General features: G+C 45.6%; 2 protein-coding genes across 2 annotated transcripts in view; one reads left to right on the top strand and one right to left on the bottom strand.

Moving 5' to 3' along the window:
• Window positions 1–6,249: 6,249 nt before the first annotated feature.
• Window positions 6,250–7,973, bottom strand: LOC108726238 (uncharacterized). The gene has a single exon (XM_018453689.1). It carries the CDS (start codon window positions 6,819–6,821, stop codon window positions 6,288–6,290), a length of 534 nt encoding a protein of 177 aa, XP_018309191.1. The 5' UTR covers window positions 6,822–7,973; the 3' UTR covers window positions 6,250–6,287.
• Window positions 7,974–13,573: 5,600 nt separating this feature from the next.
• The window catches only part of LOC108726237 (uncharacterized), a 778-nt gene continuing 474 nt past the window's right edge, over window positions 13,574–13,877 (top strand). The window contains exon 1 of the mRNA XM_018453688.1: window positions 13,574–13,852. Coding sequence (XP_018309190.1) covers window positions 13,574–13,852 — 279 coding nt within the window. The remainder of the gene's footprint in view (window positions 13,853–13,877) is intronic.

The raw sequence follows: 13,877 nt of genomic DNA, 5'->3' as shown, positions 1-13,877 counted from the left end.
GCGGAGCGGCGGGAGTCGCCAAGGCCGTAAACGATAGCAAAGCGGCGCAGCATCAGCTGCAAGAACTGCAACGTCATAATCGCGTCATGGAAGGTCGCGGCGTTTATCTCGCTCCCTACAAGCGCGGACGAGGTGTCGCGCGTAGAAAAAAAAACGTCAACATTAAAACTGCCAAAGGGTATAACTACCAACGTGCAATTGCAGCAACTTGCAAACCGTATGCGCATTCCATATTTTAGAGGTATCTTTATGCGTACTACATTACCGGTGGAAGGAGTACATCGAAACGATAGCGGTATCGTAAATTTGGATAATGCTGAGGGACCCGGTACGCATTGGGTGGCATATACGAAAAGGGGAAATCATGCTATATATTTCGACAGTTTCGGCAATCTTCGACCGCCGAAAGAACTCGAACGATATCTGGTAAACAGTATAATCGAGTACAATCGCACGCATTATCAACGCTACAATCAGAGTAATTGTGGACAGCTGTGTCTACAGTTTCTACGAACGGTTGACAAGCAATTTAAGGATCGACATTGCACCGTTTAACTCAGTATTCGTTTAAACACGTTGACATTTACGCTGACCGGTAAAAGTAGTGTCCTTGCTGTGAGCTACTTTCTAGCTGTGGATTTTAACGATGCCGATTACGAGCTCGGTCTGACAGACTTTGAAACATACCATACTCTAGCGAATGTAAATTCGACAAACAATAAGTTTTACTTTGACGATAACGAAATTGTCACTCCCGAAGGATCGAACTGTGTGATATAGAGCGGTATCTGAAACGCGAAATTTTACATTCTCACGACGCGAAGCGCAAGGTGGATGAAGACGGCGAGTTCCCGCTGGATTCGCGCCAACAACAATACAATGAGAAGTGAGATTAAATGCGCCTATCGGATAGATTTTACAAAACCTCGCAACATTGGATCGCTATTGAGATTTTCGTCGAATCGCGTGCTTGAGCCGCGGCAGTGACACGAATCGGACGTGCCTATAAACATCATCAGCGCAAACATTATTCGTATCGAGTATAACGTGACTGCGTACAGCAATGACAGGTGCATGCATACGGTACATGAGTTTTCACCGAGCGTGCCGCCAGGATATAAGATATCGGAAAGGCCGACGCAGATCATTTACCTTCCGATCGTCGTACGGAGCATTACAGATCTGACGATTCGCGTGGTGGATCAAGACGGTCGAGTGCTCGATTTTCGTGGAGAGGAGATTACCGTTAGACTGCATGTACGACAGCACTAACGTGAGATGCTTGTGTTGAACGAACAGTTGAAACGGACGAGAGATACGCCTATTACCGGAGAAACGTCATCTAGAAAAAAACTCACTGCTTCCAGTATAGCATTTTTAAAGTCGTTGGGATTCATCGTACGAAATGACTGATATTTTAAACATTGCCAGCGAGCCTATCTTTGACGACCGCATCGTCAAGATCGAGACTCACACGTACAATTTGTATGCCAACACAACGTTTGCACACAGCGATGAGATACGGATACCCATACAGCAGCAGGATTTATACACGTTGCCGTGGGACAGTTTTCTCTACGTCGAAGGAAGATTGACGCTGAAGAAGAAAGATGATGATACGCCAACAACGCTTGAAAATAATTGCGTGGCGTTCATGTTTGATGAAATTCGAACTGAACGTCGTGGAGATTGACCGCAACAGAAATGTTGGAGTTACCAGTACCATCAAGAACTATGTGTCGCTGACGTACGACAAATCTTTGATTGCGCTGAACGCTGGATGGAACACTAGATCCAACATGGAAGAAGGATACTTTAATTTTTGCGGTACCGCTCAACATGTTGTTGTGCTTTTGCGGAGGTTACAAACGCGTGGTCGTTAACGCTCGACGAATTGATTTTGATACGAGCGCGCAACGACTACAATTGCTTGGTGGGAAATCCTGCGACGGAGCCTGAGGTTGAATTATTCAAAGTGCAGTGGCGGATGCCTCACGTTAAACGAGATGAATGAATTGTCGATGTTGCGAGCATTGGAAAGCGGTCGTTATCTAAGCATGAGTTTTCGCTCGTGGGATCTGTACGAGTATCCTCTGTTACAGAGTACTACCAAACATTCATGGTCCATTAAAACAGCAACTCAGCTTGAGAAGCCGCGATTAAGAAGAAGCGACGTTACCTTTGCTCTGCAGACCGGTCGAAAGAATATCATATCTCGAGATGCTAGCCTGTTTGATGATTGTAATTTGAGCAACGTGAAACTTTATCTAAATTCAGAGTTTTATCCGTAAGATGATTTGAATCTGGATTTTGGCAAAAAGAGATACGCCGTTTTGTTTGATATTACACGCGTTTTCATAAAGATTTTTACGGAATCGATTGCTTCGAAACGCTTCTTAACGTGCTCTCGTTTATCGAGAAAGGCCTTTCGCGGTTATTGATTGTTCGCGACAAAACGAATCCGTCAAGAGCGCTACCGTGGATGTACGCATAGAATTTGACTGCAAGGAGAATGTGCCTGCCAATACTACCGCATACTGTCTCATCATACACGATCGTGTAATCGAATATTGTCCGTTGTCCAACGTAGTGCGTAAGATCATGTAAATTGCAACATCAGCAAGAATTTAAGAAAGATTATCACTAATATGAGCGCAGTCTCGAATAAATGTTCGTCATGGTCATACCGATGTTTGTGGATCTGCAAGGATTCGTTGTCGGCAAAAAATTTATCGTGAAGGAAGTGGCGATGCTGAGAAGAGGAACCATTCTCACTTACTATATTTTTTTATGTCCTGTGCCGTGGAATTTTCTGACAAGATCCGACAAATCTTGCGCTTCCTGGTTGAGTGCTTATCACCATGGATTGCAATAGGACGACGGGATAGTCCCGTACAGCATGGCGAAACACTTAATTAAAGAGGCTGTGATAGAAGAGGATGAAGCTCTCCTACAAGTAAACGGGCTTGAAAAACGGCATTGGTTAGCTGATATACTTGACAGCGATAATTTAATCGTTGAAACTCTAGATGCGCATTACGAAGATGTGGAATCGCTACGTAATCTAGATGACTGTAATACGATGTGGACACGCTGACAATTGTTCTTTGCAAAATGTATTTAAGATGTTCAACTGGTCTCGACGCCAGAAAGAATTGTAAAGCTGTTTTTTTTTTTTTTTTTTTTTAATAATAAATATATCACATTGATAGGTTTTATTTCTGTTACCCGTATCACCCATAGTAGTAATATGACTGATATAAGTAGATACTTGTTGAAAATGAACTGATAGGTATCCGATAGCTGTTTATATTAGTTCGATTGCGGTTTATTGCGGATTGATATCTGTTTTACAATGTACCGATAGCGGTTCGATGGCAGTTCGACAGCTGTTTATAGCGGTTTACAGCTATTTGATAGCCGTTCGATAACAGTTCGACTGTGTACTGATAACAATTCAGTATCGGTTGGATAGCGGTTCGCTAACAGTTCGATAACCGTTCGATAACGGTTCGACTATGTACTGATAGCAGTTCGATAGCTATTTAAAAGCTGTTTATAGCTGTTTATAGCTCTTTAATATCGGTTGAATAACGGTTCGATAGCTGTTTATAGCGATTCGACTGTGTACTGATAGCGGTTTGATATCTGTTTAATAGTGGTTTAATAACTGTTTGCTATATGTAGGGGAAAGTGAACGAATTATGCGCACCTAAGGGAAATTTATTGTGCTGGAATGATTTTCCAAGTTCAAAACAATATAAGTATGGAAATAGAAATTATAAACATTCTTCTACCATTACGTATCCTCATATCGAGCAGATTTTCATTCAATAAGATTATATTTAGCAAAAAGGAAAAAACGGAAAAGCGAAAAAATTTCTCGCGCGTTGGGTAATTGTGCGCGAAGCAAAAGTCGTAGGAAATGAATGAATTATGGAATGTTGACGAAGAAATCAGAAAATATATTTATTATATTGCAATATTGTTGTGCTGGTTCTACCACGGCACGATTCGAGGATCCACAAGGACTTGGGAGCACAATAACAAACGCACTGTTTCTGTACTTTTTATTAGAAATATAGCTTTATTATAACTCGATTTCACAATGTCACATTTAATTGAAATCACAAAACACTTAATTGTATCCGCGTCGCGATATATACACTTTATTAATAAAGTCGATGGACAAAGTAACGCGACGTCGTTCGTTGTAAAATCTGACCGATGACCGCGTCCGCGATCGCGCTTTTATCTCATATTTTCGGGGTAAAAGTCGTAGGAAATGAATGAATTATGGAATATTGACAAAGAAATCAGAAAATATATTTATTATATTGTAATATAAATATATATTAAATATATTTTAAATATATACGTATATTATATATATTAAGCAAAAATATAAAACTAATATAATAATAATGCACGTAGACTTTGGCAAAATAAATGGTAAAATAAAATAATAATGCAAAAAAAAACGAAAAAATTAGTGCTAGTCATATAGATAGTATATGAAAGATGGGTAATTGTGCGCATTTCAAAACGCTTGCCGCACAGTTGCCCGCCGCGACCTAACTCGATATGAAATACGATTACTTCAACATTTTTTAACCAAACTTAATAAATAACAACTCAAAAGACGCACATAATAACATATTTTAATAACATATGCAACAAACATTTAAACAAACAAATTAAAAATACGAACTTACCACCTTATTTTCTGAATGCTAAAATAACAAGAAAAGATGTGATTTCACTTTTTTGTATTTCTCTGGTTAGCAACGTATTTACGTCGTATCTTTTGTAGTTATATCTTAAGAGGACGACCCCCTTCGTAAAAATTTCACCACATTGATGTCTTCATTCATTGGAAAAGTACCAAATCAGGATGCGCACAATTACCCGCTGCGCACAGTTCCTCCACTTTCCCCTATATTTAATTGCATTTCATGAAACTCTGCAATGGATAAAATGCAGAAGTCGACCTCGAAATTTTCTCATATAATTTAACTGAGACATATACTTTCGTACGTGGCAATGTACTTTTGCTGATATAAAGCGTTGATGATCTAAGTCACCTCTTCGTTGAACGCGACGTCCTCTTGTGTACTTTTTAGCTGAGGTATACTTTTTGACTGAGGTATAAACCTTTAACTGAGGCATTGCACTTTTGCACGTGACACTTTGAGTGAATAATGATATCATATTGTCACGTACATCTTTACTATAAATTCTCGCACAGCCTCCGCGGACATTCAGTCAATTCATCAGTTAGTTCATCAGTTAGTAAGTCTGCCGAAATATTTTATCATGAGCAATCTGCGAGACGTTCTGAAGGTACAATATGTGTACTCTATTCGTGGGGTAAGTTTTTGGTTGTAAGATTATTTCAATATGTTTTAATATGTTTTTATACATGTCTTCTAATGTTTTCAGCATCTTATGGTGGATAACGAGCCAATTGTTAGATTACAATTGAAAGACGAACTTGGTGTTCGTATTATTCCGTTGATAAGTTAACTATGGATTATTGATAAATTGTACATTTGTCATAATAATAATAATAATAATCATTTTTTCAGGATGGCGGGGCGAAAGGGTGGAAGGCTATGTGAACTACGAGTACTGCCGCTTCGTCCGTATGGAGCGGCGGTATTACGGAGAGGAACAAATGTTCCAAATGTGGAAACAGAAGATGTATTTGGCGGAACTATTTGGTAACTTTGGGAATTTTTTATAGTTAAATAATAAAGTAAATAGAAATTCAGTTTGAAGGTTTTTAATGTACATATTTAAAGGTACTAGAAAAAAAGTTTTTTTTATTTTTTCGTCATGATGACGGTACTGGAACTCTGCCCTAAGACTGCTTTTTTTATCGGTCTCCACGGCTTGCACCAGAAGAAGCTACACACTTTCACTAAGGACAAAAAGCAAAATTTTTTTATAATACAATTACATTAAATTTACTAGAGAAGTACACACGTATATGTTAAAATATTTATTTTTATAGAAATGATAAACATTTCATAATAAAGTTTCTTTTCACTCAAAAAATTCAATAAAAAAGTACTTGTAACCAAAAAAGTTTTTAACCGATCGAAAAAATCATGTGTACTTCTCTAGAGAATTTAGTTTAGCAGCTGTAAAAATTTTGAGTGGATCGTATAAAATTTATTGAAGTTATACTGTAAGCCAATTGGAAACGTGGTTTCGAGAAAAACGCGTTTAAATTTTCGAGTAACATTATTTCAAATTTAACTACAGAAATTTTTAATTTACTTTTACTCTGCGATGCCTGGACCATATAACTGTCCTTCCATATTAATATTTTCTTCCTCTTCTGCTTTTCTGGAGGATGTGCAGGCTCTACGAGCGTCATTAGCGGCATCCGTGAGCGAGTGCTCGACAGCCTTGACGCGGTGCGCATTAGCCTCGACGTAGAAATTATGATAGTTATGACCTACAGTTATTTGTAACATCTGCATAATTTCCATTAATCTTGATAGTCCATCATTAAAAATACAAGTTGCAATATTTGCGACAATATCGACTATTCTTTTACCGCCTGAAACTGTTTTTGGAGCGATCGACCACACAATCGAATTGAAGCTTTCGTTATTATTCTGCGTAAAGCCTCCTAAGCAACGATTGAGTAAGTCGTCCCTGCTCAAATCTTCATACACTAGCTTCAAGATATTGAAAATTTCTTGTGAAAGAGGCCTTTTATGCTGATATTCATGTAAACTGTCCGAGGCTTTCGCTTTTTGCCACGAGCACCACGAATCCACACCGCTCGGGCACTTATCGTGCTTCATCCGTCGAAATTTTGTGATAGAGTTGCCCAAATGTCATTTCGCATTTTTTCGATGGAATTTGGATTTCGACAAATGGATTTTGCCAATCCATAATATACAGCGAGTTCGTCGATTAATTTGCCCGTTAGTTTGCCTTTTCCACCAAGACTTTCGTGTTTTTTTTTTCAAATCTCAGAGGCGGGTGCCCATACGTTTCTGCACATGGTCGATGCACTCTTTTTTACAAATTGTAACGTCTTTATAAAGTTCAGCATCTGTAATTCCTTTGAAAGTTTTACTATCACCATCACCAATGTAATGAACATATTTAACATTATGGAGATTTTCGGAACGTGAAAACATCTCGACAACGGCATCTACTTCCATCTTTCCAGCTGACCCCTCATGATTCGCTTGACACTGCTCCAAATGCGATGTAGCCCATTCTTTGTATTCTGCAGCATCCTTCTTCTTTGCCCAAAATTCACAAGCCTTACAATATTTCGATTTAACAAGAATATCGACCACTTTGCCAGTAGACCACCCGATGAGCGTAACTAATCCATAGAGCGACGAAAATCCCCGCTTTCTCCACGACCCATCGCCAGACACAGTAATTCCATTCACATTTGTCCTTTTTTTATAGACATTATCTTCTCATCTTCACCTGCTTTTGTGATACATTTCATAATACGAATAGCTTCCGTTGCGATAAGAATATTATTAACGATGGAATCATAACATGATTGATAAATCGGTCGTGGAAGATCCACAAACGCAAGAATTTAATAATACCATTTAAGCCAATTCCTAATAAACGCATTGCAAATATTATTCGACGATTAACTTCGTATGCGTTATTAATTAAGGGACAACTATTTATATAAACTTTTTCGCAATCTTCACAACTAATTACAAGTTTGAAGCCTAAACCACGCTTGCTTGCTTGTGTAAATGTTACGTTCTTCCCGCATTGCTTACACACTAAAACTTCAGAAACAGCAGAGAAAACTGCAACAAAATTTATCAAATGATATCTAAATGATTCGTTCACTTCAATGCCATGATCCTCTTTAGATAGCTTCAGTTTCTTTGTTGCTGTACAGACGCTCTCAGATTCTCCTTCCATAATGTCGATTAGGCGGTCGTCTATTTGAGATCTTACTTCTTTTTGAAGACCAAGTTTTTTCTTTTATACCTTTCTTTGTTCTATATATTTTATCACTCATGGTAACAACAATTTATTCTACAGGACTTTAAAAACTGAAGCAGCAATAACAACAGGCATCTAAATCGAGACAGCGTCTCGAGTCGAGAGTGTCGTTTCAACGATTATACTGACCGTCATTATCATTTATCAATATTTATCAACATTGTATATATCAATATTTTAGGTCGAAAACTAGCATTCTCTAGGATGACATACTGAAGCTCATTGTTCAACAGCGATCGGTATCATGTATTTTAAGAGTGCACAAATGTTGAACCGCTGCACCTTTGTCCGAAACGCTTAGATCGCATCATGCCTTGTTTCAAAAAATCAGTTATAGAACCACTTAAAAAAAATTTTTTCACATATAAGATCAATTGCACCTTATTTTAAAGACTCTAAAGCATATCATTTAAAAGAAAAAAAATTTTTTCGATTTTTTAAAAATTTCACAGTGGTGTTCCCCCTTAAATAGAATAACTTGGTGTTCGCTATTTGTTTCTTTCCTTCATCCTATCTCAGCGTATCATATAACGCGCCGACACTCGACAACATCGCGAGACAGCGTTATCGCGCTCTTATAATTATAAGTTTTACTGTGCGATAGATTTAAAATCTTTGCGAGCGAGTAGTTGCGGAAAACGTTCAGAGAGAGGAATAAGAAGCTGCATAGGGAAAAACCAGTAAGTATGGTAAATATAATTGCTTAAGTAAACATACCTCCTTCACATTTTATCGTCTTCACATTTTTTTCTTCTTTTCTTTCTTCTTTGCCGTATCATATTACGCGCACATCACCGAGCGCGACAGTATGGGCACATCGCGCTGTTACTAAATAATAGATACGCACAAACATAAAATGTAAAGTTATAAAAATATAAAATAAAATTAATGAAATGAAATAAATAAAATAAAAAATAAAATAAAAAATAAAAAATAAAGTAAACATAAAATAAAACAACTTTGCGTTCGAGAAGAAAAATATAGCTGCATAAGAAGATACAGCATAAGAGCGAGAGAGATGGTGAGTATACATGGTAAATATACATAGTAAGTATAGCGGTGACCGCACTAATTTTCCGCACCCTGTGACGTCACCCACTTTGACGTCATCCCCCTCCCTCTCCCCGTGACGTCAGCCCCCCTCGCCTAGTGACGTCACTCCCTCCCCTCTCCGCGGACCCTTCCGCGCCGCCCCCCCTGCTCCTCATCCCCCTCAGAGGACCTGGGTTAGAATCGGTGTTGTTATCTTACTATTTCTCACTCTTACCTCTTAAATCAAACTTATTTCGCATATTGTAGACGACGCCTTATATTCAAAATCGTCTTAAGTACAGTCTTAAGTTGTCATGAACCAATTAGAGGGCCCCATTAGCGACTTAAGACATTACTTATGACGGTCTTAAAATAAGAACCGACTATGAATACCGGCCTAAGGCCCGGTTGCACCGATGTCACTGTAACTATTCGCTTAGGCTGCCGTCACATACAGCCCGTAATCCGTAATTCGCACCGGATGTCTGCAAAAGTTACTAATAGCGATTTCGGCTGGGATGCACAGGTGCGTACTGGTACATATAAAGACCGTTGTACAATGAATAGCGATTTCAGATGGGATGCACTAGTGCACATATATAATTGTCATACACAATTGCCGTAAAAATATATTAAAAACAAGTTAAATCGTACAATCTCCAATACATTTTATTGTACTGTTAATAAAACATGTATTTCATAATTTGCAATTCGTTTTTGTATTCATAGTGATTTCGACTGGGACGCACCGACTGCATATTTCGGGTATTGGTGCAACTAGTGTGTTCGGCTGGTGGAATAATGCAATCTTTCGTAAGTGTCGCATGTTCGTCTGGGCTCAGTACACCGCACAAGTGTACATACAACAAATTTGTTGGGGCCAGTTGGTATAGTTGTCGGTACAGGTCTTAAAATAACCGGGACGCCAAGGATCAAGATCGGGTGGACGAATGTTCGGGTGGAGCTCCTCGCGGATAGGACGTGCAGTGCCACCGATGCTGGGAGAGGGGCCACGTCGTCGCTGAGTGCAGAAGCGACACTGATCGGCGTGGTCTCTGCTACCGATGCAGCGAGGCGGGCCACAATACGAACGCTTGTAGCAACGCGGCCCACTGCGGGATATGTGCGGAAAGGGGCGTGCCGGCCAACCACCGCTTCGGCGGCAAAGCCTGTAACCCGCCTCGGACCCCGCGTAAAAGACGAAGCGCGCAGCCGCTCGTCGAAATCATGCACGAAGAGCACCGACGAGAGGGAGAGGAGAACGCAGACAAACCCAGTCTAATGGAGGTGGACGCGTCGCAACACGCAGATGGGCAAAGCATACAAGGCTCGGAAGGGATGGAGACCGAAGTCCCCACGGCCTCGCCACTGCCACCCGCTCTTCGAGATGGGCACGAACCCAGAACCTCGTAATGACGAACACGACAAACAGGGATAACAGGCTGTTGCAAGCCAACGTGAATCACGCAGCCAGGGCACAGGATCTTTTGACCCAGACCCTGGCTGAGGGAGACTACGCGCTCGCCATCGTCGCGGAGCCATACTGGGTCCCTTCCGAACACCCAAATTGGACGGTCAGCGACAACGGTACGGTCGCAATCACATGGAGGAGGACCACCAACCCCTTTCCATGTACGCCCTATGATAAGGGCGAGGCCTATGTGGCGGTCAGTGGGGAGATCCGTGATCGTGGGGGTCTATATCTCCCCCAGCGCCCATAGGCACAAATTCGAAGAGATCCTCGAGACCATCGGGGATTGCGTCACGCGAGCCGAGGGAAGGCCCGTATTAGTGGGGGGCGATTTTAACGCCCACTCCGACGTATGGGGATCCCCGAAGACGGACCTCAGGGGGAGGATCCTGGTCGACTGGGCCGTGGAACTGGGGCTGGTGTGCCTCAACAGGGGAGCGGAACCCACCTGTGAGAGGCCACAGGGTTCATCAATCGTGGACCTCATGTTCGGGACTCCGGAATTGGCAGGGAGGGTGCGAACGTGGATGGTCCTCCCGACGGTCACCATGTCGGACCATAATTACATCCACGCCTCGCTCTCCGAGACGTCAGTGCAGGAGCGCAAGAGGACCGGTCCTTCGGAGCGCCACTGGAGGATCGGGGCTCTGAACGAGGACATACTAAGGGCGTCGCTGATGGCCGGCGGTATGGTGCGGGCGGAACCCGACTGAGTGGGACTTGGAGACGGAGGTACGTAGAACCGGGAAGATCCTGGTGCGGGCCTGCGACGCGACCATGCCGCGGACTCGGCCGCAACCCAGGCGAGCGATGCCGTGGTGGTCGGAGCACCTGGCTGTGCTGCGGCGCAACGTCTCCGCGGCTAGAAGAGCAGTCAAGAGGGCGCAGCGACGACGGCACCTCGACGACGAGGAGGTGCGCTCCAGGGCCGAGGCGCTGAGGGGAGCGAGACGAGCACTCGGGATCGCTATTTCCGAGGCAAAGTCGAGGTCCTGGAAGGAATTTGTCGAGACCCTGGATGACAACCCCTGGGAAAGGCCCTATCTTCTGGTCAGGAACAAACTCCGACACTGGGCGCCCCCATATACGGAGTCCCTCGAGGCCCCGGTACTGGAGGGGGTACTAGGAGGGCTGTTCCCCCCAGCGGAGGACGAAGATCACTGGGTGGTCCCATCCACGGAGCCGACGGGCCCTACCGCCTGGAAGGAGAGCCAAGCGGTCACAGAAGAGGAGATTCTCTCGGCACGCAAACGAATGCTGGAGAGAAATGCCGCTTGCGGCGAGAGTGGCGTGCCCGCGCGAGCATGGGGAGTCGCCACCGCCACCGGCGTCCTCGGGGACAGAATACGCTCACTGTTCACGGAGTGCCTCAGGCGTGGCCAGTTCCCGCGAGCGTGGCGCGGAGCCAAACTGGTTCTACTCAGAAAACCGGGTAAGCCGGCCGACCAGGCCTCCGGTATAGCCCCATATGTCTTATCGAGGAGGAGGCCAAGCTCCTCGAGCAGATTATCCTGGGCCGCGTCACGGCGCACCGGGAAGGAAGCGTCGCGAACAACCTGCACGCCCGGCAGTTCGGGTTCCGACGCAGGAGGAGCACCGTGGACGTCATTCTGTGCGTCACGGGCTTCATTGAGGGGGCTTGGGGGGAGGGGGAGGTGGTGGTGGGTGTCTCGCTAGACATAAAGAACGCCTTTAACTCCCTCCCCTGGAGCGCGATAGGCCGCGCCTTGGTGCGCCACAGAGTTCCGCTCTACCTGCGCAGGGTACTGCGGCCATATCTGGAGGAGCGCCGCTTCCACTACAGGGTAGCGGACGGGACGAGAGCGGAGCGCTTCGTGGAGCGCGGAGTTCCGCAGGGCTCCATTACGGGCTTCATCGAGGAGGCCTGGGGGGAGGGGGAGGTGGTGGTGGGTGTCTCGCTAGACATAAAGAACGCCTTCAACTCCTTCCCCTGGAGCGCGATAGACCGCGCCTTGGTGCGCCACAGGGTTCCGCTCTACCTGCGCAGGGTATTGCGGTCATATCTGGAGGAGCGCCGCCTTAAAGAACGCCTTTAACTCCCTCCCCTGGAGCGCGATAGGCCGCGCCTTGGTGCGCCACAGAGTTCCGCTCTACCTGCGCAGGGTACTGCGGCCATATCTGGAGGAGCGCCGCTTCCACTACAGGGTAGCGGACGGGACGAGAGCGGAGCGCTTCGTGGAGCGCGGAGTTCCGCAGGGCTCCATCCTGGGGTTTAATGGGGTCCTGACGGAGGCGGACCTGCCCCCCGGTTACATCGTCGTGTGCTACGCGGACGACACCATCGTCCTTGCGGCCGGGGAGGACTGGGAAGAGGCGCGCCTCAAGAGCAACGAGGCACTCCACAGCGTGGTGGAGGTCATTGAAGTCACTACAGGGTAGCGGACGGGACGAGAGCGAAGCGCTTCATGGAGTGCGGAGTCCCGCAGGGCTCCATTCTGGGCCCACTTCTGTGGGACCTGGGGTTTAATGGGGTCCTGACGGAGGCGGACCTGCCCCCCGGCTGCATCGTCGTGTGCTACGCGGACGACACCATCGTCTTTGCGGCCGGGGAGGACTGGGAAGAGGCGCGCCTCAAGAGCAACGAGGCACTCCACAGCGTGGTGGAGGTCATTGAAGGCCTCGGGTTAACGATTGCGCCAGAAAAGACGGAGGCGGTCGGGTTTCACAGGGGAGGACGACAGGCCGGCAACATCACCGTCCGAGTCTCCGGTGCGGACGTCCGACTCAGCCAGAATATGAGGTACCTCGGGCTCCTCCTCGACAGGCGCCTGTCCTTCGAGGACCACTTTGCGGGGATGGCCGCCAAAACGGCCCGGGCGACAGCATCCCTCAGCCGGCTCCTGCCGAACATTGCCTCGGGTTAACGATTGCGCCAGAAAAGATGGAGGCGGTCGGGTTTCACCGGGGAGGACGACAGGCCGTCAACATCACCGTCCGGGTCTCCGATGCGGACGTCCGACTCAGCCAGAATATGAGGTACCGCGGGCTCCTCCTCGATAGGCGCGATAGATGTCCTTCGAGGACCACTTTGCGGGGATGGCTGCCAAAACGGCCCGGACGACGGCATCCCTTAGCCGGCTCCTGCCGAACGTGGGTGGACCGGGCCGCGCTGCGCGTGGGCTCTACGCCAACGTGGTAGCCTCGATCGCCCTATACGGGGCCCCCGTTTGGGCGGAGGAGGCGGGTAGGAGGCGTAAGATCCTGAGCGCCCTCCGCGGGGCACAGAGGGGTATAGCGGGGAGAGCCATCAAGGCATATAGGACGGTCTCTCACGCAACGGCGACGGCGCTGGCCGGGACTCCTCCGCTGGAGTTGGTAGCCAAGGCGCACGCGGAGATCT

Source organism: Mycetomoellerius zeteki, unplaced genomic scaffold (assembly GCF_001594055.1).
Source record: "Mycetomoellerius zeteki isolate Tzet28-1 unplaced genomic scaffold, Tzet1.0 scaffold406, whole genome shotgun sequence".
NCBI lineage: Eukaryota > Metazoa > Arthropoda > Insecta > Hymenoptera > Formicidae > Mycetomoellerius > Mycetomoellerius zeteki.
Note: the sequence above shows the minus strand (reverse complement) of the source record. Positions and strands in the feature narration are given on the sequence as shown.